Source organism: Equus asinus, chromosome 5 (genome assembly GCF_041296235.1).
Source record: "Equus asinus isolate D_3611 breed Donkey chromosome 5, EquAss-T2T_v2, whole genome shotgun sequence".
Taxonomy (NCBI): Eukaryota; Metazoa; Chordata; class Mammalia; order Perissodactyla; family Equidae; genus Equus; species Equus asinus.
Genome location: NC_091794.1, coordinates 95732880 through 95756107, shown reverse-complemented (window position 1 = coordinate 95756107; position 23228 = coordinate 95732880). Strand labels below are relative to the sequence as shown.

General features: G+C 41.4%; 1 protein-coding gene across 3 annotated transcripts in view; it reads left to right on the top strand.

Annotated features, from left to right (window-relative positions):
- The first annotated feature begins 2589 nt into the window (after positions 1-2589).
- RCAN3 (RCAN family member 3) overlaps positions 2590-23228 on the top strand; it is a 38314-nt gene continuing 17675 nt past the window's right edge. Inside the window, exons 1-2 of one of the 3 annotated variants that reach the window (XM_044770004.2) lie at positions 2590-2856; positions 13673-13924. In XM_044770004.2, the coding sequence (XP_044625939.1) occupies positions 13745-13924 (180 nt within the window). In that variant the 5' untranslated portion in view covers positions 2590-2856; positions 13673-13744. Of the gene's footprint in view, positions 2857-3056; positions 3550-13669; positions 13925-23228 lie in introns of those variants that run through there. The other 2 variants (XM_044770003.2, XM_070510695.1) reach the window with 2 other exon arrangements.

The following is a 23228-nucleotide window of genomic DNA, read 5'->3' as shown; positions in this document are numbered from 1 at the left end:
GAGGGTCCCTTGCCGGAAGGCTCAGTGGATGTATGCAGCCAACCTGCAGTGACCTGGAAGGGAAGGGACGTGTGGAATAATTCCCTGACTCCATCCTCCTCCAACCCTCTGACCTCCTTCCGATGTCTTCTATTGGATAAATTCAACTGTGAGCCAGAGGATAAGGGACCCACAGAAGCAGTCCGTGCAGGTTGGCCTCCTGAGGCACAGATTAGGAAGGAAAAGGGTGGAGAATAGATCTCAATGAACCAACAGAAAACAACTTGCATGGGAAGTCACCTCTCCCCACTTCTTAGTCCATGAGATTTGAGAGCTGCCGACCACACCTCAGCTCTGGAGGGGGCACATGACCCAGGCCTGGGCTGTCCGAATATTCCACGCCCCTTCTCAAGAGAGTGGTTCACTGATGCACAAGTAACCCAGCTCATACCAACAAGATGCAATCCCACGACTTTTGTTGACAGCATCCAGGGAAAGAAACTCTGTCAGTAAGGATGTGATTTCAAGCTGTAAGCAGTCATTCTGCCGTCTCTCCAGGAAGGGCAGCCTGAGCCTGAAAAGTCAACACAAAGGAAAACACAGTTAGGAAACGGAGAAGAAAGACTAAATCCTGATGTCATAGTTTTAAGCCCCTGGATCCAGGCATGCCTGAAGCCCACAACTTTTCTGTTCATTTGTTTCTTAACCCAGTTTGATGTATTGCATGCAAAAAAAAAAAGACTCTAATGATATTTAATACTTAGCCCAAAGATCAACACAAAGGTATACCTATATGTCTCTTAATATGCTGTTATTATTACGGAATGCCCTTTCCATATTCTCTACCTAGAAAACTCCTACTCAAATAGCCTCTTAACTGTGACTCCTTCCCTCAGTTTTCCAGGTAGAACTGCTCCCTCTTTTCCTCTGCTCTGTCAGCATTTTGCAAATGCCTGTATTTGTGCAGGTATAAAACTGTATCACAATTAGTTGTTGGCTTATCCGTCTCCCCTATCTGTGAGCTCCTGGAGGGGTAGCTTTGTGTGGGCCTTACCCTCGCAAGCCAGTGCCCGGCGTAGGGCCTAAGACCTCAGGGAAACTCTGAGTGAGACAAGGCTAAGCCAGTCTTTCACGCTAGGACCCTGGAGGGCCGTTTCTGTGGGAACACGCATTATGGATCCTCAAGCGGAGCTACAGGGTGAACAATTCCAAACTCCTCGGACCTGAAAACTCAACTTTTTACCCAAGTTGCTGTGTTAGATGAATTTAGAGAAGAAACTTACTGAGGTTCTTAGGGTGACCTTGCTGAAAGAAGTGACTCTTCATAATATTTGTTAAATGAACGAAAGGGAAGCTCGTGGTTAGATCAAGGTGGGCAGCAGGGACAGCAGGGTTAGAAGCAGCACACATCACAGAAGCAACGAGCAGGAAGCAAGGGGGCGGGGGATCCACCTGGTGCGTCTCTGCGACGGGCGGCAGTGCCCCCTGTCAAAGAGTGATGGCGGCCATGATCCAACCCCGCTCCCTTAGTTTAGATCTAACGGAGATTGGGTGTCTTCCACACATTTGAATCCTTCTCCTGCCTGCGACCCAGGTGCTGAGTGCCTGACAACACTGCTTCCTTGGTTTCCACATTCAATTGGCTTCACTTTGCCTTCGGGGGCCACGCGCGGGTGAGCAAAGCTGATCTTCCAACTGCACACGCTGAAGACAAATTCCTTTCCTGCTCTCTGCCTCTGTTTCCCCTCTCAGTGAGCTAAGGGAAGAGACAGTCTCCCTTCCAAGCTTGGCTCCGATGCCTTGTAAAAATAATAATAATAAAATAAATATTAATATCTGCGCCTCAAAGCCCCAGTCCTACCGCTGTAACTTTGGAAACTCATCGAACAGCTCAGGCCCTTGCTCTTCCTCTTTGTAAAATAAGCGTAATTATGCCCCCCGTGTCGCCAGGGCCTTCTAAGAGAATCAAGCAAGACGGTGCGTGAGAAGTGTTTTGTAAACGGAAAATAAAGCACTAAAAATATAAATATCACTATTGTACATAAGGTGAAGAGGAGGAGAGAAAGGAAGGGAGGAGAAGGTGGAGGGAGAGAGGAGGAGGAGCAGCAGGAGGAGGCATCCCGGTTAAGAGCTCAGAATGAGCAGTCGCGCAGCCCGCGCTGCCTCCAGCTCAGCTTCCGACGAGCCGCCTCTCCTGCGGCCATTAAGCTCGTGGAAGCCCTCGTCCTCCATAAAAGGAGGAGAACATCCGCTTCGCCGGGAACCGCGAGGTCGAACGAGGTGAAGCACGCGGCGCAGTGTACACAGTCACCGGCCCCAGGAAATGTTCATGACGTTCCCACTAACTATTCTTGTGGGCGACATTAACGGGCTCAGCAGGAAAAGGAGATAAACTGTCTCCGGTCCCGGGGGGTAGACGCCAAGGGGTGCTGCCGTCGGGGGTGCCTAAGAGCCCCGCCGCACGCGCTGGGAGCGCGCAAACCCAGCTGGGCGGGCCACGTGCGCGCGCCCCAACGCCGCGCGCGAGGGGCGGGGCCTTCCTGCCGCCGGCCGCCGGCCTCGGGCGCCTGCGCCGCGCGCTCCGCCGGGGAGGGGGCGGGGCGGGGCGGGGCGGGGCGGGGCGGGAGCGCGCGCGCGACGGCGGCAGCCGGGTTGGGCCCTGTCGCCGCTCGCGGCCGCTCCCGCCGGCGTCGAGGGCGTGGCGGCCAGGCTGTGGGCTGCCGGCGCCGCTCCGACCGTACCCCGCCCGCGCCTCGCCGCCCGCCGTCCGCCTCCCGGCGCGTCTCCCCGGCTCTGCTCGTCGCGGCGCCCGGTTCCGCGTAGCCCGTCGGGCCGCGCGGCCTCTCCCCTGCCCGCCCGCCGCGGCCAAGCGCGCAGGTGAGTCTCCCCTCCGCGGGGCGGGGCCGGCGCCCGGCTCCTCCGAGCGAGGCTGCAGCCGGCGCTGGGGCGGGGTGCGGGAAGTGAGAAGCGAGTAAATCAGTAACCGGGCTGCGGACGCCCAGGAGGGTGGGCGCTCCAGTGCCCGAGACCCTAGAGATGCTCTGGCGTCCTCGCCCCCCGCGGCCAGCCCGTCCCCGCCCGGCGCCTCCTCCGGCAGCTCTGGGGTGATGTTTTGGAAAACAAAACCAAGACGCTTTTTCTCCCCTCTTTTCTCTGGCTTTGTGAAAAGATGACAGGCCTAGCCTGCTCCTGAAGGCGGGAAAGGTGCAGTGGGTCAAACGGGGCCGCGCAGAAGGTGGAAGCCCCTTCTTGCTCCCCGTCTCCCCGATGCCCGGGTAGCCGGCGCCGTCCTTACTCGCGAACTTCTTCAAACTTGTCTCTCCGCTCGCATCCGCTGCCTGGCAGAGCGGCAGCATCTGGTGGCAGGTTGCTTTGTTCCAGCCTCCGTGCAAAATCTGCTCATCTCCTTCAGGGATTAGGAGTCTAGCGTAGGGAGCAGTTGAGATCCGTGTTTCAGATACGCACGAGGATTATTTGCTCCCTCTTAACTGAAAATGACCTGTCACGCCACATTGATTTGAACTTTTCGTAGAACTCTGCATTTCCTTGAAGTCTCGGATGTACTGTGTGGTAAGAGAAGCAACTGGCTTCTTTGTAGCTGTGATTACATATGATTTAAAATAATTGAAGACTATTTCATTAGCTCTGGTTCAATATATTAAATTATAAAAACACAATATTGAGACTCAGGATATAGATGTTTGCGCATCACAAATTCGTACCTTTTGGTGGAGATTTTATATTGGTATTCTAGAAACGGACTTTTGATGCAGGAAGACAGTGAAAGGCCTGGAAACGGAGCGCCCCTTCTTTAGCCGTGCCATCAGCTTTGCATTTTACTGCGTGGGCAGCACCTTTTCTTTTTTAGTTTGGGAAGACATTTCAGTGCTTTTAGGGAAAACAAGATTTTTCCCACTATCGAATTGTAAAGCTTTTAGTAAACATGTGGATGTTAAAGGTTACAAATGAGAACAGATTTCGTATGGTGCTAGAGGATTTGTTGATTGAAAAACTTAAGCAAAACATCCTGAAAAATAGTGTGATTTGGAAATCCATTAGGCAGTAGCCTGAGACATAATGGAAGCTCTAAAGTTCAATACCGTTTGTTATTTAGATCCCAAAAAGCCGCAGAAGGTGGAGGTCAGACAGTGGCTTTCCGCTTTTCGCCTGGAACGTTGAGGTTATAGTGAGGGAAAATGAATTATATACAGCAAAACAAATAGCATCAGTCTTTCATATCTCTACTTCAATTAGTCTTTAAAACTTACTATTTTCATATGTTCTGACAGTTGAGTTTTTTGTTGTTGTTTGTTTCTGTCCTCTCTCTAACAAATACCACTCCTCCTGGTGGAGAACTAAATATCAATAATTACAGCAGGACCAATTCTAGATTATCTGTGAAAAGAGGGCACAGGTTATTGAAACATACAAAATACAAAAATCTAATTTTATTTTATTTTTTACCACAGCTACTAAGAAGTAGTAAACTTCTCCCCCTGAGTGGTGAGCGAGGAGAGAGTGGAGGGTCAAGGGTTGCGTGATAGTTCATCAGAACCCCCACATTGACAGTCTTGAGGGTTTCTAAAAATTGGGTCCAAATTTATAATTTAGAAGTTTTTAAAAAGAATTTAGTAGTTCGACGGCATCTGTGAGTATTTTCCTTATTTTATATATGAGAACAAACATAAAACAAAAAGCCGCGTGACTTTTCCAAGGTGATTCAGCAGGGCGCTTGTCGAGCTGGAAAGGGGGCACTTGTTTGCTTCCAGTATCGCTCAGTAGCGTTTGGAACACATCAAAAAATAATGAAGTGCATCTAGCTAAGGTGTGTAAAGTATTCACCAAGTTGAAAAGCACATTACTTTGAAAAATTATTTTTTTAAAAATCCTAGAGGAGGGGGAATTTACCTTTTTCTGATCAGAACTTAAAATGCAAAATCAAATCCCCGCATTTGACATTTTGCCTTGAAGGATCAGTTTTGTCACAAGGCTTGTTGTAGCAGAGCAGATGGTCGTGCTACTTGGAGTTTTCCACTCGTTTGATGATTCCGTGAAGAAACAGTTTGCCAGAAGTCAGCCACAGCTACGATTGTGCTGGAGATGATGCTAAATCCTGATTAGCATGGGCTGTTGCTTACAGAAGCTGGAGGATATTGGTTAGCCCTTTCTGTGGAACCAGTCAGTATTCCCCCAGCTTAGTAAACTGAGGGACGGCTCAGTTTGGTAACACTTGGGGTGGGGCAGAGTTAGCAACAATTCCAGTAATAATAGCATAGAAACAATGTACTTTTGTAATTTTTTTCTTTGCCTTCATAAAACTCATTTAGTTTTTTAAGTTCCAGCTACGTTACCTCATAAGATGATTTTCTTACACATGTGCTAGGATTGTCATTTCCACTGGCTGACTTTGATCATCCCTCTTTCTATTCAGATTTAACTGTATTTATGATCTCAGAAAATTATGAAATGGTTGACAAGTGTAGATGTAAGTTATATCCAAAAAATCTTGTGGCTTTGCCTTTGGCGAGAGAACCGTCATCTGAATGGTAATGTCTCTGAGCCTGGGCGCACTGCATTACAGCATAAAATTCTGTGAGGCCCATAAAAAAGGCCCTTCTTCAGCTAGCTTTCTGTTTTTAGATCTTTAAATGTTTCTATGCTGGGGCCATATTATTACTGCTGCTGGTTGCCCATTTTATTGATACATCTGATGTTGAACAGTTTTCTTGAAATGTTACAAACTGTTAGTTTTATTTCTGTAGCCTTTTTGTTGCTTGGAATTAGATCATTTGAGTATATATTTTTCTCATTTTATTTTATTTTTTATTGTGGTAACATTGGTTTATAACGTTATAAATTTTGGGTGTATATCATATTTCGATTCCTGTATAGGTTACATCATGTTCACCTCCCAAAGAATAGTTACAATCCATCACTATACACATGCCTAGGCACCCCTTTTGCCCCCCTGCCTCCCCCTTCCCCTCTGGTAACCACCAGTCCAATCTCTGTCTCTCTGTGATTGTTGTTGTTTTTATCTTCTATTTATGAGTGAGATCATATGGTCTTTGACTTTCTCCCTCTGATTTATTTCACTTAGCATAATACACTCAAGGGCCATCCATGTTGTCACAAATGGCTGGATTTCTTCATTTCTTATGGCTGAGTAGTATTCCATGATGTATGTATAGTACATCTTCTTTATCCATTTGTCCCTAGATGGACACCTTGGTTGCTTCCAAGTCTTGGCTATTGTGAATAATGCTGCGATGAACATAGGGCTACATGTATTTTGACGCATTCGTATTTTCATGTTCTTTGGGTAAATACCCAGCAGTGGAATAGCTGGGTCATATGGTAGTTCTAATTTTTTGAGGAAATCTCCGTACTGTTTATGTTCCATAGTGGCTGCTCCAGTTTGCATTTCCTGCCAGCAGTGTATGAGGGTTCCCTTCTCTCCACGTCCTCTCCAGCACTTGTCCTGTCTTGTTAATTGTAGCCATTCTGACAGGAGTAGGTGATACCTCATTGTAGTTTTGATTTGCATTTCCCTGATAGCTAATGATGTTGAACATCATCCCAGGTGCCTGTTGGCCATCTTTGTATCTTCTTTGGAGAAATGTCTGCTTAGATCTTTTGCCCGTTTTTTAATTGCGTTGTTAGTTTTTTTGTTGTTGAGATGTATGAGTTCTTTATATATTTTGGATATTAACCCCTTATCTAATATATGGTTTGCAAATATCTTCTCCCAATTGTTAGGATGTCTTTCATTTTGTTAATGGTTTCCTTTGCTGTGCAGAAGCTTTTTAGTTTGATATAGTCCCATTTGTTTATTTTTTCTCTTGTTTCCCTTGCCCGGTCAGACATGGTACTTGAAAATATGCTGCTAAGACCAATGTCAAAGAGCATACTACCTATGTTTTCTTCTGGAAGTTTCATGGTTTCAGGTCTTACATTCGTCTTTAATCCATTTTGAGTTAATTTTTGTATATGGTGTAAGACAATGGTCTACTTTCATTCTTTTGCATGTGGCTGCCCCAGTTTTCCCAGCACCATTTATTGAAGAGACTTTCCTTTCTCTGTTGTATGTTCTTGGCTCCCTTATCAAAAATTAGCTGTCCATCGATGTGTGGGTTTATTTCTGGGCTCTTGATTCTGTCCCGTTGATCTGTGTGTCTGTTTTTGTGCCAGTAGCATGCTGTTTTGGTTACTATAGCTTTGTAGTATATTTTGAAATCAGGGAGTGTGATACCTCCAGCTTTGTTCTTTTTTCTCAAGGTTCCTTTGGTTATTTGGGGTCTTTTGTTCCATATAAATTTCAGGATTCTTTGTTCTGTTTCTGTGAAAAATGTCATTGGAACTTTGATAAGGATTGCATTGAATCTGTAGATTACTTTAGGAAATATGGACATTTTAACTATGTTAATTCTTCCAATCTAAGAGCACAGAATATCTTTCCATTTCTTTGTGTCGTCTTCTGTTTCTTTCAGCAATTTTTTATAGTTTTCATTGTACAGACTTTTCACCTCTTTGGTTAAATTTATTCCTAGGTATTTTATTCTTTTTGTTGCCGTTGTAAATGGGATTGTATTCTTAATTTCTCTTTCTGCTACTTCATTATTAGTGTATAGACATGCAACTGATTTTTGTGTGTTGGTTTTGTATCCTGCAACTTTACCATATTCATTTATTATTTCTAGAAGTTTTTTTTGTGGATTCTTTAGGGTTTTCTATATATAAAATCATGTCATCTGCAGATAGTGACAGTTTCACTTCTTCCTTTCCAATTTGGATCCGTTTTATTTCCTTTTCTTGCCTGGTTGCTCTGGCTAGGACTTCTAATACTGTGTTAAATAAGAGTGGTAAAAGTGGGCATCCTTGTCTGGCTCCTCTTCTCAGAGGGATAGCTTTCAGCTTTCCTCCATTGAGAATGATATTAGGTGTGGGTTTGTCATATATGACCTGTATTATGTTGAGGTACTTTCCTTCTATACCCATTGTATTCAGAGTTTTTATTGTAAATGGGTGCCATATCTTGTCAGATGCTTTCTCTGCATCTATTGAGACATGACATGTGATTTTTATTCTTCATTTTGTTAATGTGGTGTATCACATTGATTGATTTCTGGATGTTGAACATCTCTGCATCCTTGGAAAAAACCCCACATGATCATGGTGTATGATTGTTTTAGTGTATTGTTGCATTCGATTTGCTAGTATTTTGTTGAGGACTTGTGTTGTCCTTGTCTGGTTTTGGTATCAGTAATGTTGGCTTTGTAGAAGGAGTTAGGAAGCTTTCCCTCCTCTTCAGTTCTTCGGGAGAGTTTGAGAAGGATGGGTATTAAGTCTTCTTTGAATGTTTGTAGAATTCACCAGGGAAGCCGTCTGGTCCTGGACTTTTATTTTTGGGGAGGTTTTTGATTACTGTTTCGATCTCCTTACTGATCATTGGTCTATTGAAATTCCCTGTTTCTTCTTGATTCAGTTTGGAAGGTTGTATGGTTCTAAGAATTCATCCATTTCTTATAGATTATCCAGTTTGTTGGCATATAGCTTTTCATAGTATTCTCTTATAATCTTTTGTATTTCTTAGGCGTTTGTTGTAATTTCTCCTCTTTTGTTCTGATTTTATTTATTTGAGCCTTCTCTCTTTTTTGCTTGGTGAGTCTAGCTAAAGGTTTGTCAGTTTTGTTTAAGTTTTCAAAAAACCAGCTCTTAGTTTCATTGGTTTTTTTCTATTATTTTTTTTAGTCTCTATTTCATTTATTTCTTCTCTGATTTTTATTATTTCCTTCCTTCTACTTATTTTGGTCTTTGTTCTTCTTTTTCTAGTTCCTTTAGGTACACTGTTGGATTGTTTATTTGAGATTTTTCTCATTTGTTGAGGTAGGCCTATATTGCTATAAAATTCCCTTTTAGAACCACTTTTGCTGTATCCTATAAATTTTGGCATGTTGTATTTTCATTTTCATTTGTCTCCAGGTATTTTTGATTTCTCCTTTGATTTCTTCGTTGACCCAATCGTTGTTCAGTAGCATTTTGTTTACTCTCCACATATTTGTGGCTTTTCCAGTTTTCTTCTCATAGTTGATTTCTAGTTTTATACCTTTGTGGTCAGAAAAGATGCTTGGTATTATTTCAGTCTTCTTAAATTCATTGAGACTTGTTTTGTGGCCTAATATGTGATCTGTCGTGGAGAATGTTCCATGTTCATTTGAAAAGAATGTGTATTCTGTGGTTTGGGAATGGAATATTCTGTGTGTATCTCCTAAGTCCATCTGGTCTAATGTGTCGTTTAAGGTGAATGTTTCCTTATGTTTTAATGTTTTATGTTTCCAATGTTTTACTATCAATTCCACTGATGATTCTGATATTGAGGTCCTCTCTACCCAAAAATGCATTAACATAGATTGTGCCTATGTAAAAATAATTAGTTATTGAGCACTAACTATATGCAAAGCATTATTCTAAGCACTTAGCATATATTCTCTCATTTTTATAATCCTTGTAACATCTTTATTGGGTAAGGATTATTATTATCCCCATTTTATAGTTGAGGAAATAGAAAGGGAGGCAAAGTAAGTTACCTAATATATAGAACTGGGGGAGCCATAGTTTAAATTTAGAAAAGTCTGATTATGGAGCCTAAATCTTCCTGGGATATACTTAAAGACTGTTCAGACTTGTTGGCAGTTACTGTAATATTTCATTAATTCATCCTTTTAAAATGTATCAAAGGGGCCAGCCCGGTGGCACAGCAGTTAAGTGCGCATGTTCCACTTCAGTGGCCTGGGGTTTGCTAGTTTGGATCCCGGGTGCGGACATGGCACTGCTTGGCACTTCATGCTGGGGTAGGCATCCCACATATAAAGTAGAGGAAGATGGGCATGGATGTTAGCTCAGGGCCAGTCTTCCTCAGCAAAAAGAGGAGGATTGGCAGCAGTTAGCTCAGGGCTAATCTTCCTCAAAAAAAATAAATAAGTAAAAAATAAAAAAATAAACTGTATCAAAGATACAGTACTGTATAAGTGAAGAAAATGTAGCAATACTGTAAAGATTATTGAAATATCTTGGGGCAAAGGCAAATAATTTAACAATAATCTAAAGAAGTTAAAGAGAAAATAGCTATAAAGGACTTTATTGGGATAAATGACAAAATTTGAACATAGATTCTGATTTAGACAATAGTTTATCACTGTTAAATTTCCTGGTTTTGGGCATTAGCCTGTGGGTTAGGTAAGAAAATGATCTTGTTCTTACACATTGACATATTTGGAAATAAAGGGGGCACACTCAACTTACTCTCAATGGTTCAGGGGAAGAAAGTATGTGTATAAAAATAAAGAGAGAATGATTTAAAAATGGGCAAAAATGTAAGTAATTGGTAACTGGGTAGAGAGTATACAGAAATTCCTTGTACTATTCTTACAAATTTTCTGTTTGAAATTTTTTTAATTGAAGTAACGTTGATTTATAACATTATATAAGTTTCAAGTGTACATCATTATATTTCGACTTCTGAGTAGACTACATCGTGTTCACCACCCGAAGACTAATTAGCATCCAACTGTTTGAAATTATGTCAAAAGAAAAAGTTACCCAAAAATGAAGGTAGAAAACAGGAAATGAAGGTGTAACATTCTAAGAATTTTTTTTTTTTAAGTCAGGTGAGGGATTGTTTCCTGTGCTCTGATTTTTTTTTCTTTTTAGGTGTTGGAGGAAGGAACTTGAAGCAAACAAAAAAATCTTATCAAAAGTAACTTGACTTTCTCAAATTTCAAAATCTAGCCATTGAGAGCTCCCCAACTCTCCAACCTCTAAAAAACCAGGCACAATATTTCCTTCACCTCTTTTTAATAGGTTGAGGGAGGGAAGATATTAAAAACATTAGTGCCTCTAAGAGATAAGGTGGAAAGACAGTCCTCTTTAGGTGATATTCAAAGTTAATATGGGTTGATTATATCATTTCCCTGCCTAAACCTTCAAGGGCCTGCTGATATTGACTGGTTTTTATGTCAGAACTCTGAAATGCTATTTTCAAGGCAGCCTGGCCCGTCCTTGCCTTTCTGACTTTGTCTCGAGCACTCCTGCCACACAGACCACATGACCTCTGTGCATACTGATCCTTGTGTCTTCCCGCCTTTGTCCATGAACTGTTGGCTCTGCCCGGGACATACACCCTTCTTTTCCTGCTGAAATTCTGTTCATCCCTTAAGTCTCACCATAACATCCTCTGGGAAGCTGTCTCTAATCTCGTGCAGAATTAAATTTTCCTTTGTCTGTGCTGCCATATCAGTGGGGTAAACACAATGCTATCTGCCTTCATTCAGCAATCCTTACTAAGCATGTATTGTGAGCTAGAAGCGACCAGGGACTGGGGAATCAAAGATACTCATGGTCTGGTGCTAGGAGTGATTTGTAAACAAGCCTAAGGATGTAACAGAGAAATGAAGAAACTGCTGTGAGAGCTGTGAACTCCACCTGACAACTTAGTTTTGAAGAAAAGGTTACAAGCCACAGTGAGATACCATTTCCCCCTACCAGGCCCCTTCCAGGCTGGAGATTTCCAGCACAATAATCTAATTAAAAGAATAAGTTTAAAACAATTGTCGTACCTCTGGGCTACCCAGATAGATATATACAGTAGAAAGCTAAAAATATAAATTTAGAATGCAGGAGGGAGAGGTTGAGTCTGGATATAGAAATCAGAGAGATCAGTGATTTTCAGTGTGTGTAGGCAGGAAAGACCCAGCGCAGATCAGAATCTCTTGGGGTCATGTACTTTTTCCAAACTGCCCATCCCCTTCATTGCCCAGGATTCTGTTCTTGCTTCCCCCTCAAATTTAGTGACGTCCTTCCCAGCTTAAGAATCATTGTGTGAAACGAGAAGCGGTATTGATGCACACATGTTGTGCGTGCAAACCACAGGGAAGCAGGAAACAAATTTGAGAAGCACTGGTGGTTAAGTAGTTAAATGCTTCCGTGTGGAGAAAACCACTCAGTAAGAGTAAGATGGGGAAGAGGGTGGAGATGAAACCTCATAGATGAAGTTGTAAAGCGTGAGTGGAGAAAGGAGTTGGCGACAAAGACAGTTGGTGAGGAAGGAGACCGAGAAGGCAGGGAGGTCCAAGCGTGAACAGGTGTGTGGCGGGGTCTGGTGCTGCAGACGGAGGCTGAGGCCCAAAGTGAGGTTCGAGTATGAGGAAGCCGTTGCTGTTCACAGAGGGCAGTTTCAGCCAAAAGACAGTGGCGGGAGGCCAGCCGCACTGAGTTCAGAAGTGACTAGCGTTGAGGAAGTGGACACAGCAAGTACAGATGACTCTTTCCAGGAAGCTGGTAGGAAAGGTAAGGAGAGAGAGAGAGAGGAAGGTAGAATCCAAATGGAAGTTTTCTGGGTTTTTTCCCCCCGATTGGGGCGGGGAATCTTCCAATAGGTACGTTTACTGAGGAGAAGGAACAGGTGGAGGAGGAGGAATTGAAAGTATAGGAGCCCAGGTAATGGGACAAGATCCTCTTGGAATGGTTAGTATTGTTGAGAAGAAGACATGCTTGCTTTGGTGGGAGCTCCTTGAGGGTAGGAAGCATTTCTTATTCATCTAATATCCCCCAATACCTGGCAGGCAATAGGCATGCAAGAAAATGTTTGTAAAAATGAGTAAAGATTTTACTTTTTAGAATGAGTCTTTCCTGATTGATGTAGTAGAATAACGATGAAAAAAAACCTGCTATTTTTATCCTGCCATTAACATTTTGCAATGTATTCTATATATAAGCAGTATATTCACAGCCTTGTGTTCCTTGAAATAAAAGGGAAATCACAAATTAGGTAATATTTAGATAGTAATAATCACAGTCACTTAATTTTTCTGTGCCTGATGGGTATTTCTTAAACCCTGTTTCAGCATCTTGGAATATGTCTTGCTCGAGGCATGATGCTTGGTGGGTGTAGGGTGCAGTTCATCGGAGGAGACAGACATGCACATAAACTGTCCCCATAAGACAGCCTCGGTTCCTTTATTTAACAGAGGAACGCTGTCGGCTCTGTGCACTGGGGTTAAAATTGTTGATTTTTAAAAGTCCAGAAAAACGGTATCTTTTTGATTGTCACATGTCAAGTTTTGCCTACTGTAAATATTTCCTGCATTAACAAAGACTGCCTTTGTAGAGGGCTTTTGGTTCTGGGTAACTTAATTCTTTATGGGTATATTCTAAAAGAACAAATTGGCTAAGAAAGGTAGAGTCAGCGCCTCGCAGGGCGTATTTCACAGTGCAGATGGTGACTGAGTCTGTGTGGGTTTTATTCTGCTCTGCCAGTTTCAGCGTCGAGGACCTAAAACCCAAAACAAATCTGTGAAGGCAGTTCTGGTTCACATTTTCCTTCCTACTGCTTGTAAACTCGTGTACATATTGATGTTATCTCATTTTGTACTATCCTTTTCTCCCCCCAGTTTTACTAGAAAACTTTCTGCCTTTTTTTGTAATACATCATTGCCAGTGAAATACATAAAGTATGCTAAGCAAATCAAATTAGTATATATAGAGCTCGTTTATGAGGACTGTAATGAGTTGATTTGGATGCTGATTTATCTTTCCTGAATAAAATTGCTTCATTTGATGAACTGCTGTCTCAAGAATTGATCGGAACAGGACTTGGCTTCAGTCTTCTCTCTCTTGTTTTCTCTTTTAACAGTAGATGCCTGGTAGACATCTTAGAACTTTAAAAACAGAGAAGACCTGCTTTTAGGGGAAAATTCTGAGGGACACTATGAAATCTTGGAATGACAGCCAGTCCGATCTCTGTAGCAGTGACCAAGAAGAGGAAGAAGAGATGGTTTTTGGTGAAAATGAAGATGATTTGGAGGAGATGATGGATTTAAGTGACCTGCCTACCTCGCTTTTTGCTTGCAGCGTCCATGAAGCAGTGTTTGAGGTGCAAGAGCAGAAGGTAGGCACGCACCCCGCCTTTGCCGACCTTTGGGGGGGTGTTGAATGTGTGTGGATTTGAGGAAACAGGGTAGATGGCTCTTTTGCAAAGTTTGTGGCTGGTCCATGTACAGAAAATGCACATCAACCTTTAGACGTTGCTGCTGCATTTTTATGGTGTTTTATGAGGGTATCAGTCTGCAGCAGATAGAAAGTATTTAAAAACTAGTTCTTTCCCACAAATATTTCAAGAAGCTCTGGTTTGTGGTGAACTCTGAGTCAAGTCTTATTAAATCTATTCCTTTATTTGTTCATTCACTTTTAGAGCCTGTTCTTCAAGATTAAAGAAAAAGCTGGTGCTATTTAGCCTGGCTTCCTATGACTTGGGTAGATTCACAAAAGAAGGAATATTATAAGCCTTTTTCTGGGGCTAATTACCTAATTAGACTATCTATGATTTCATTGTAACAGAATTGTTAATATTTCTTGTATTACTTTCTACAACTTGACTGGGGAAAAATGATTGAGTTTATTTTTTAAAGGTTACTCTCCTTCGGTTCATTTATTATTTACCTGGAAAGAAAGAGGTTTTGTGTGCGTGGTTTTTGTTTCCATCCTGACCTCAAAAAAGCCTCTAAGTCTTAGTCCTAAAGAAGTAAAATATTGCTGCCATTGATATAAATTTTGCATGTTCTGAGACTTTTTCTCAAAATACCATCGCCAGCCTTTTCATTTTCTGTCCGTGCACTCAAAGTATTTTCCTTCCACTGCCTCTCATGGAGCAGAACTTGGTATGTTTGACTCAGTACATACTTGAGCACCTCCAGTGTGTAAGGCACCGTGCCGGCTGCTTCAGGCACAGAGCAGGAATTAAGCAGCTTCTGCCTCAGACAGTTTGCAGTCGAGATGATAAGTAATTTGATGTAAGATGGAAGACTACTGACTCTGGAGACACATTGAGGTGTCAAGGGGAGAGAGGATCACAGCCGGCTAGAATGGAAGAGCTTCCGGGGCAATGGCATTGGAGAAGAGCTGTGGAGTTGGGGAAGAGTTCGGCAGGGAAGGGAGAAGGATTTCCGGCCAGAGGGAGCAGAATGAGCAAAAGAGCGGAATCAGGAGAGCGTGGACCACTTCAGAGAGGAGCCTGCAGTTCTGTGTGGCTGGTACATAGGTGAAATGTAGCCCAAGTCAGAAGAAATGAGGCTGGGAAGATGAGTGTGGGGCGTCCTGCAGAGCTCAAGAGCTTGCCCTTCTGTGGTCGTCTTCTGAGCACAGGAGTGACGATCAGAATTACGTGTTCATGTGATCAGCTGACAACGTGGGAAGCGCAGAGTGGTGGAAGGAGAGCCAGAAGCAGGGAGCCCGTTGGTTCGGATGCTGTTACAGTAAACCTGCCTGGAGATGCTGAAGACCAGAAGTGGAGCAAGGGAGAGGGATGACAGTGCCAGTTTTGTATCTTTTGGGTTTCTTTTCATTTACAAACACTATTTTCTTTCCCAAATTCAGTCGTAATATAAAAATTTTGAACTCATTCTTCCTAACTTTCTTAGACTTTATAAGAGCTCTACGTTTTCGTATAATAAATAATTACAGTAACTTTGTTATTGTGAGAAACTGCATGTATTACTAGTTTATCTTAAAATTATGTTGATAAGAGGGGCTGGCCCCGTGGCCGAGTGGTTAAGTTCGCGCGCTCTGCTGCAGGCAGCCCAGTGTTTCGTTGGTTCGAATCCTGGGCGCGGACATGGCACTGCTCATCAAACCACGCTGAGGCAGCGTCCCACATGCCACAACTAGAAGGACCCACAACGAAGAATATACAACTATGTACTGGGGAGCTTTGGGGAGAAAAAGGAAAAAAATAAAATCTTTAAAAAAAAAAAAATTATGTTGATAAGAATTCTTTAAGAAACCTCACAATCTTATCTGTTCCAACTTTTTCTTTTTTAACTGTAGCCTAGGAACTTTTTTAACTTGCCAAAGTGGTGAATTCTTGTTGGTTTTCATTTTAAAAACCATTTGGGGTTATATCTAGCCTAAATTTATATTGGAGATCATATCAGCAGAAATTCTAGTAGTTCAGTGCACCTCACGTTATATAGGATTCTTGGTTATAGTAAATTTTATATAAAAGCCTTAGAGGTAGTATCCAAAACTGTAAAGTATAAAATGTTTATGTAATAAAATTATATGTGGCTCATCAATTGGATATAAAATGTGGGGAGACTCAAATGTTTCCTTTACATTTTTATTCTATCAGTGTCTTATTTTGCTTTCGTTTCTCCTGGAATAACGTCTTTATGCAGGCCATCCACATGCGTACAAAAATCAAAGCAAAACAAACCATTTCTGATGGATTATACACAGAATAATCCTGATTGCAATTAAGTGTTTTATTTTCAAAAGAATTTTAGTTTTATTTCTTGACTTGAAAAGGTTTTTGTCTTTATAACTTTATAATTCTTGCAGGAGTTTTACCCTCTTCTGAATAGTGGACTAAATAGCACAGGCACCGTTTTCATGTGAAGGTGGATTGTCAGTTCAGATCTCTAGATTTTGGCTCTACAAAATCAGTATTTCTTGAAAATAGTGTGTGTGAGGTCGGAGGGCAGTGAAGAGTAGAATAAACTGTAAGAAAAATACACCGAAGAAGAGGCTTATCTTTTGTTTCCGTGTCTGCACCCACATGGTTGCGAGTTTTCTGCACATGCCCAGCTGGTCCAAGCTCCCTCAGGGACACTGCAGGCTTAGGACCTAATTTTTCTATAGCAGATTTGCATTTCTCCTAGTGTGATTTTATTTACTTGTTTGTTGTTTTCAACTCCAGTTGTCCCTTTCTTGAAATAAGGAAAAATTAAGCAGGCTTCTGATTTGAACGTGAGAGGTTTTTAAAATACAGTCTGGGTTTTATAGTGTAAGAAATAGGACTGTGTCTTCTTTCTGCTTCAGGTTTGTGTGTCTGCAGGAACTCAGTAAATGTTAATGCAAAGCAGTGTCGTGGGTGGGACTGACTTTATAAAGGACTGCACATGGCTTTTGGATTACAGTCCCTTCATGTACTGCCCTTTGTATATAAAACTGTTTCTGCTCACCCGCTCACCATCCGACATTTGGTTTGAGTTGTTCTCTAATGATAATGGTTGGGGTATGGTGAGAAATCTCTCCCTGCTCTCCTGGTCCTGCTTTTCCGTCAGTGACACTTAGCATCTACTAGAGTTCCCAGTACAGCGTAACACCTGTTAAATGTTTGTTGAATGACTGGATTCTTTGAGATGGCTGTTGACGGTTAGTGATGCAGAAACAGAATTCTGAGCTGAGTGAGATGAAATAGTGCATGGAAGATTTAATCTGAAATTAGGATCTCAGATACACTGGCCCACATTCTTTCGGGGTCTGTGTAGTCACATGCACAATATACATCTTCCTATCAAGGATTTCGTTCTACACCCTCAATTTAAAGAAGAATAGGAAATATTTTTTAAGAAAAGCAGGTGATATTTGGGAGTTAACTGAATGAGCTGATTCTCTGGTTTCCAGACTAAATCAGCTGTGGGGTGTTCTGACACAACCTTCAATCCAAAAGAAGTGAAATCCTTTGAGGAATGTGATTTGTTTTAAATTTGGGAATTGAACAAAGGGATTCAGTGGAAGAAGGTTTCTGTTATAGTGAACTGTTTTTTTAACAGTGCCTTGAACATAATGTTACAGTAAATATTTATTTAATTGAATCTATAGCGCCATTCTGGCCAAGAATTGGTAAAATTTAGTTAACTTCAAGGCTAGATTAAATGCTGGAGAATCATAAACCTTTAGAGCTAGAAGAAATCCTAGTCAACTCTCTATTTTGTCCCGTAGACTCAGAGTAATAGAGCTTGCTTTAGAACCCATTTTTCACTTGTACACTGAAAACTACAAAACATTGCTGGAAGAAATTAAAGACGACACAAATTAGTGGAAAGTCTTCCATGGAATGGAAGACCTAATATTGTTAAGGTGTCAGTACTACTGAAAACGATCCACAGATTCGGTGAGATCCCTACCAAAATCCCAATAACATGTCTTGCAGAAATAGAAAAAACATCCTAAAATTCATATGGAATCTCAAGGGACCCCACCCAGCCAAAACAATGCTGAAAAAGATGAAAGTTGGAGAACTCACACTTCCTGATTTCAAAATTTAATACAAAGCTACAGTGATGAAAACAATGTGGTACTTATATGGCAATTATATCTCAGTAAAAAACAACGATGATGACAAAAAGGAACCTCCCTATGTGGTACTGGCATAAAGACAGACATTTTGACCAAAGGAATAGAACAGAGAGCCCAAAAATGAACCCTTGCATATATGGTCAGTGATTTTCAACAGGGGTGCCAAGACCATTCAGTGGACAAAGGGCAGTCTTTTCAACAAATGGTTGAAAACAGGAAATCAACATGCAAGGGAATGAAGTTGGAGCCTTACTTGACATCATATACAAAAATTATTTCAAAATGGATCAAAGGCCTAAATGTAAGAGCTAAAACTATAAAACTCTTAGATGAAAACAGCGAAAAAATTCTTGACGTTAGATTTGGCAATAATTTCTTGGATATGACACCAAAAGCACAGGTAACAATAGGAAAAAATAGATAAATTGGACTTCATCAATAATAAAAATGTATGCATCAAAGGACAATATCCACAGAGTAAAAAAGGCAACCTACCGAATGGGAGAAATGTTTTTAAATCGTATGTCTGATAGGGGATTAATATACAGAATATATAAATAACTTCTAAAACTCAACAACAGTAGAAACAAACAACCCAGTTGAAAATGGGCAAACGACTTGAATAGATGTTTCTCCAAAGAAGATATGTAAATTGCCAATAAGCACATGAGAAGATGCTCAACTAATATAGGGAAATACAAATCAAAATCACTGTGAGATACCACCTCACACCCATTAGGGTGGCTGTTATAAAAACAGAAAACAAGCGTTAACAAGGATACAGAGAAATTGGAGTGTTTGTGCAATGCTGGTGGGAATATAAAATGGTGCAACTGCTGTGGAAAACAGTATGACAGTTCCTCAAAAAATTACACATAAAATTACCATAAAATCCAGAAATTCTGCTTCTAGGTATGTACAGAAAAGAATTGAAAGCAGGGACTCAGATTGTACACCAATATTCATAGCAGCATTATTCACAGTAGCCAAAAAGTGGAAACAACCCAAGTGTCTGTTTATGGGTACATAAACAAAATGAGGTGTAAACATAGAATGGAATATTATTCAGCCTTAAAAAGGAATGAAATTCTGATGTGTGCTACAATATGGATGAACCTTGGAAGATATTATGCTGAGTAAAATAAGCCAGACATGAGGACAAATACTGTATGACTCCACTTAGAGGTGCCTGGAGTAGTGGGATTCGTAGAGACAGAAGGTAGAATGGTGGTTGCCAGGGGCTGGGGGAGGCAGAATGGAGAGTTAGAGTTTAATGGGTGCAGAGTTTTAATTTGGGACGATGAAAAAGTTCTGGAGATGGATAGTGGTGATGCACAGCAGCATGAATATCCTTAATGCCACTGAATTAAAAATGGTTAAAATGGTAAATTTTGTGTTTTGTATATTTTGCCACAATAAAAAAAATACCAAAAAAGAACCCATTTTTCTTGGGTTTAGCATTATTTGTAAACATAGATGTGTATATGTATTGGACACCTCTTTTGCCCCACTTTCCATCCTCCTGGCCCACCGTTTCCCTCCAGCTGTTGCTAGAGCGCCCAGCTGTGGGCAGGTCTACCCTCACAGCAGCTGGCCCCCACTGCACTTTGGATATCTCGCTTTTTGTCCCAGCATTTCTTTGCTGCCTGGTGAAGTTGCTCGGCCATATTGGTGGAGACACAGATGTGGAAGTCTGGGGGAGTTAGCATTCCATAGGGCAACCTTTGACCAGTGGGGGACCAAAGCCAGAGAATAAGTCCCCCTTTTCTGACACTGAAACCCACAATCCTGAGGCGGATTCTCACTGGCTCCTTAGGGTTCCTAGGACGACCAAGCCCCAGTTGCCCACAGAGGTGACCAGCTTGATGACAGAACCTGGAAGGAAGAAGGACTGGCCTTCCTTCCTTCTCTGTTTCCCTGTTTCCCTGTTTCCTCTCTTGCCCCGTGGGGTCACTTCCTGTGTGTGTGTCCTTGCCTTGGCTTCTGCTTTCCCAAGGAGCCCACGGGGAGACAGGTGAATAACTTCCAAGTTTGGTTATTCCTCTTGTGTGAAGGCACTATCCCATGCTCTCAACAAGAAGAAAGAACTTTTAGGTTATGCGAAAAGGAGAGAGACTAATATACAGAACGCTCAGGTATCCACCCAATTTAGCAAATAAAATGTTACTAATACAGTTGAACCCCCTGAGTCTCCTCCCAGAGACAACCATTATCCTGAACTCAGTGTTTATCATTTCCCATGCAATTTTAACTTTTTTTGGGTTGAACCATATGAAATTGCTGTATTTGTGGGTCAAAATCTTCAAATATCGGCATTTCTTGTGGTTCAGCCTAGTGCTGTGTGTATGTACATACACCATTTTTAAAATTTTTCTCTATTTGCAGTTGACGTGATTGTCTATCTAGAAAGGAATCTACATAAAAGCTGTTAGAACTAATAAGTGAGTTTAGGCAGGTTGCGGGACACGGGTAATATACAAAGTCAACTGTATGTCTATACACTAGTGCCAGAAACTGTGAAATACTTAAGTATAAATCTAACAAAATATGTGTAGGATCTGTACACTGAAAACTGTAAAGCGCTGATGAAATATGTAGATAGTATTTTACATCATTTTAAATTTTATATAAATAGCATAATTGTATAAGTTCTTTTTTTGCTCCACATTATATCTGTAAGACTAATCCATGTTGAAATGTGTGTTCAGTTTCACTTGTAAAAGGTATCCTATTTTACGTATATACTATAATGTATTTGCCCATTCTTGTTATTGGACGTTCAGGTTATTTTTTTTTTTAAGATTTTTTTTTTCCTTTTTTTTCTCCCAAAGCCCCCAGTTCATAGTTGTGTATTTTTAGTTGTAGGTCCTTCTAGTTGTGGCATGTGGGGTGCCACCTCAGCATGGCCTGATGAGTGGTGCCATGTCCACACCCAGGATTCGAACGGACGAAACACTGGGCCGCATGCAGCGGAGCACGTGAACTTAACCACTCGGCCACGGGGCCGGCCCCCATTTAGGTTATTTTTGATACGTCGCTGTTGCAACAGTGATGCTGTAAATGTTCTGTCCGTGTCCTGTATATGTCGTGGGGTAGGTTGGGTCTCAGAGTATGTAACCAGGAATGATACTGCTGGCTTGTGAGGCTGCCCTTCTTCGATCTTGGCAGATAACTCCAACAGTCCGTGAGGCTGCTGCCCCTGTTTGCATCCCTCTCAGCCGTCTATGAGAGTTCCCATTCCTCCATAGCATCATCAACACTGTATATTTTCAGAATTTATATTTTTTGCCAGTCTGGTGAACATTAACATTTGTATTACTTTTTAATGCACTTTTGGTTAAACTATCAGTGAACACTTCGCAAACTTATCACTTGGTGGAGGACCAGCTTTTTCTCCCACATGTCACAGACTGATGCTTTTGTCAAACGCAATAGGAATGTCACAGCAATGTAACTTGCTAAAACACTTGTAAACACTCCCTCTCCTTTTCTGTACCGAACCTTGTCATGGACTGGTATCAAAGTTCATGGGCTAGTAGCACTGGGTCCTCAGACCACACCACAGTATATATAACATTTAGGGATTTTCAAGTATCTTACAAGATTTTGAAATGAAAAAAACCATCTTCACTCACCTTCAATTCTATTGTAGCTTCCATTGTGAATATTTTGTCTCAAAAACAAGAGTTAAAAAGGATTTTGGGTCATTTAGTTAGGTAGGTAGGTATTCTAGTTATCAGCAATATTGAGATATCACTGAATAATAAGGTTGGCAGTCATGTTCTTAGAGATCTTTGGTTTACACATTACACGCCCCATCTTGATTCATGTTCAGTAAGGATATAGTGAGCATTATGCCACAGTTACAAGTTCCAGGGAGACCATGGTGGACAAGATGAAGCGCCAGCCCTTCTAGAACATAGAGTGAGAAAGATAGTTGACATGCAAATAAATGAATAAGAAGTTCAGATAATAACAAGTACTGTGAAGAAAATGGTAGAGGGATAGAGAGCGACTTGATGAGTGGCAGTTTTATTTAGAGAGGTCAGGGAAGGCCTGTCTGAAGAAGCAGCATTTGATTAGACCTGAGTAATGAGAAAGAACCAGAAGAATACTTAATAATCCTCAGCTTCCTATAATTTAATTGAAATTTATCCTAAAATAATTTAAATAACTTTTCCCTAATGTGTGCATATAGTCAAAATGGCTTATAATTTTTTTATCTTTGTCAAAGTGCATAATGGCACCTAGCCTGCGTCAAAGCTTTTTTTCCCCAATAATCTCAGTTTCAGTTGGAAAAGATCTGCTACTCCCCAAATCAAGGTAGGAGTCAAAGCTCTTAATTTCTAAGAAACAGATAGATCACCCATGAGCTTATGTTCCTAATCTGTCCAAAGCAGGGTGCTCCCATGGGTGCGGACGAGGTAATTCAGGAGCGAGCGAGCTCAGAATAGGTGGGTGCCTCGCCTCCACATCGCCTGGCACAGAGCCCAGCTGCTCATTAACTCCATGCTGAATGAAAGACTGGGAAGATCATCCACCGGGCAGGGCACTGGTACTTCCAGCATGGATCTTGAACCCTCATAAATTAATTTCAACGACTGTGTCATTTCTGTTTGTTTTATTTACTAATCTGATTTACGTTTCTATTTTCATAAGGTTTGTAGGTCATATTAGGACAGCAGAACATGTTCATAATGTGGTATGTACATGTGTGTTTGTATGTGTGTGTATATAAATAAATATATACATAAATAAAATAGGAGTGCAAATCAAAATACTTTTACTGATTCGAGAAAACAAAGAACTCGTGTTTTCCTGAACTATTTTAAGAGTAAGTTGCCAACAATGATGGCTATCACCCCTAATACTTGAATATGTGTTTCCTACAAACAAGGGCCTTCTAGGAGAAAAAGACAAAATTCAGGAAGTTAATGTTGATACATTACGCCCTTCTAATCCTCAGACCCCTTTCAAGATTTGCCCGTTGTTCCAGTACAGCAGTGCCCCCTTATCCATGGTTTTGCTTTCTGTGGTTTCAGTTACCCACAGTCAACCATGGTCTGAAAATAATAAATGGAAAATTCTAGAAATAAACAATTCATAAGTTTGAA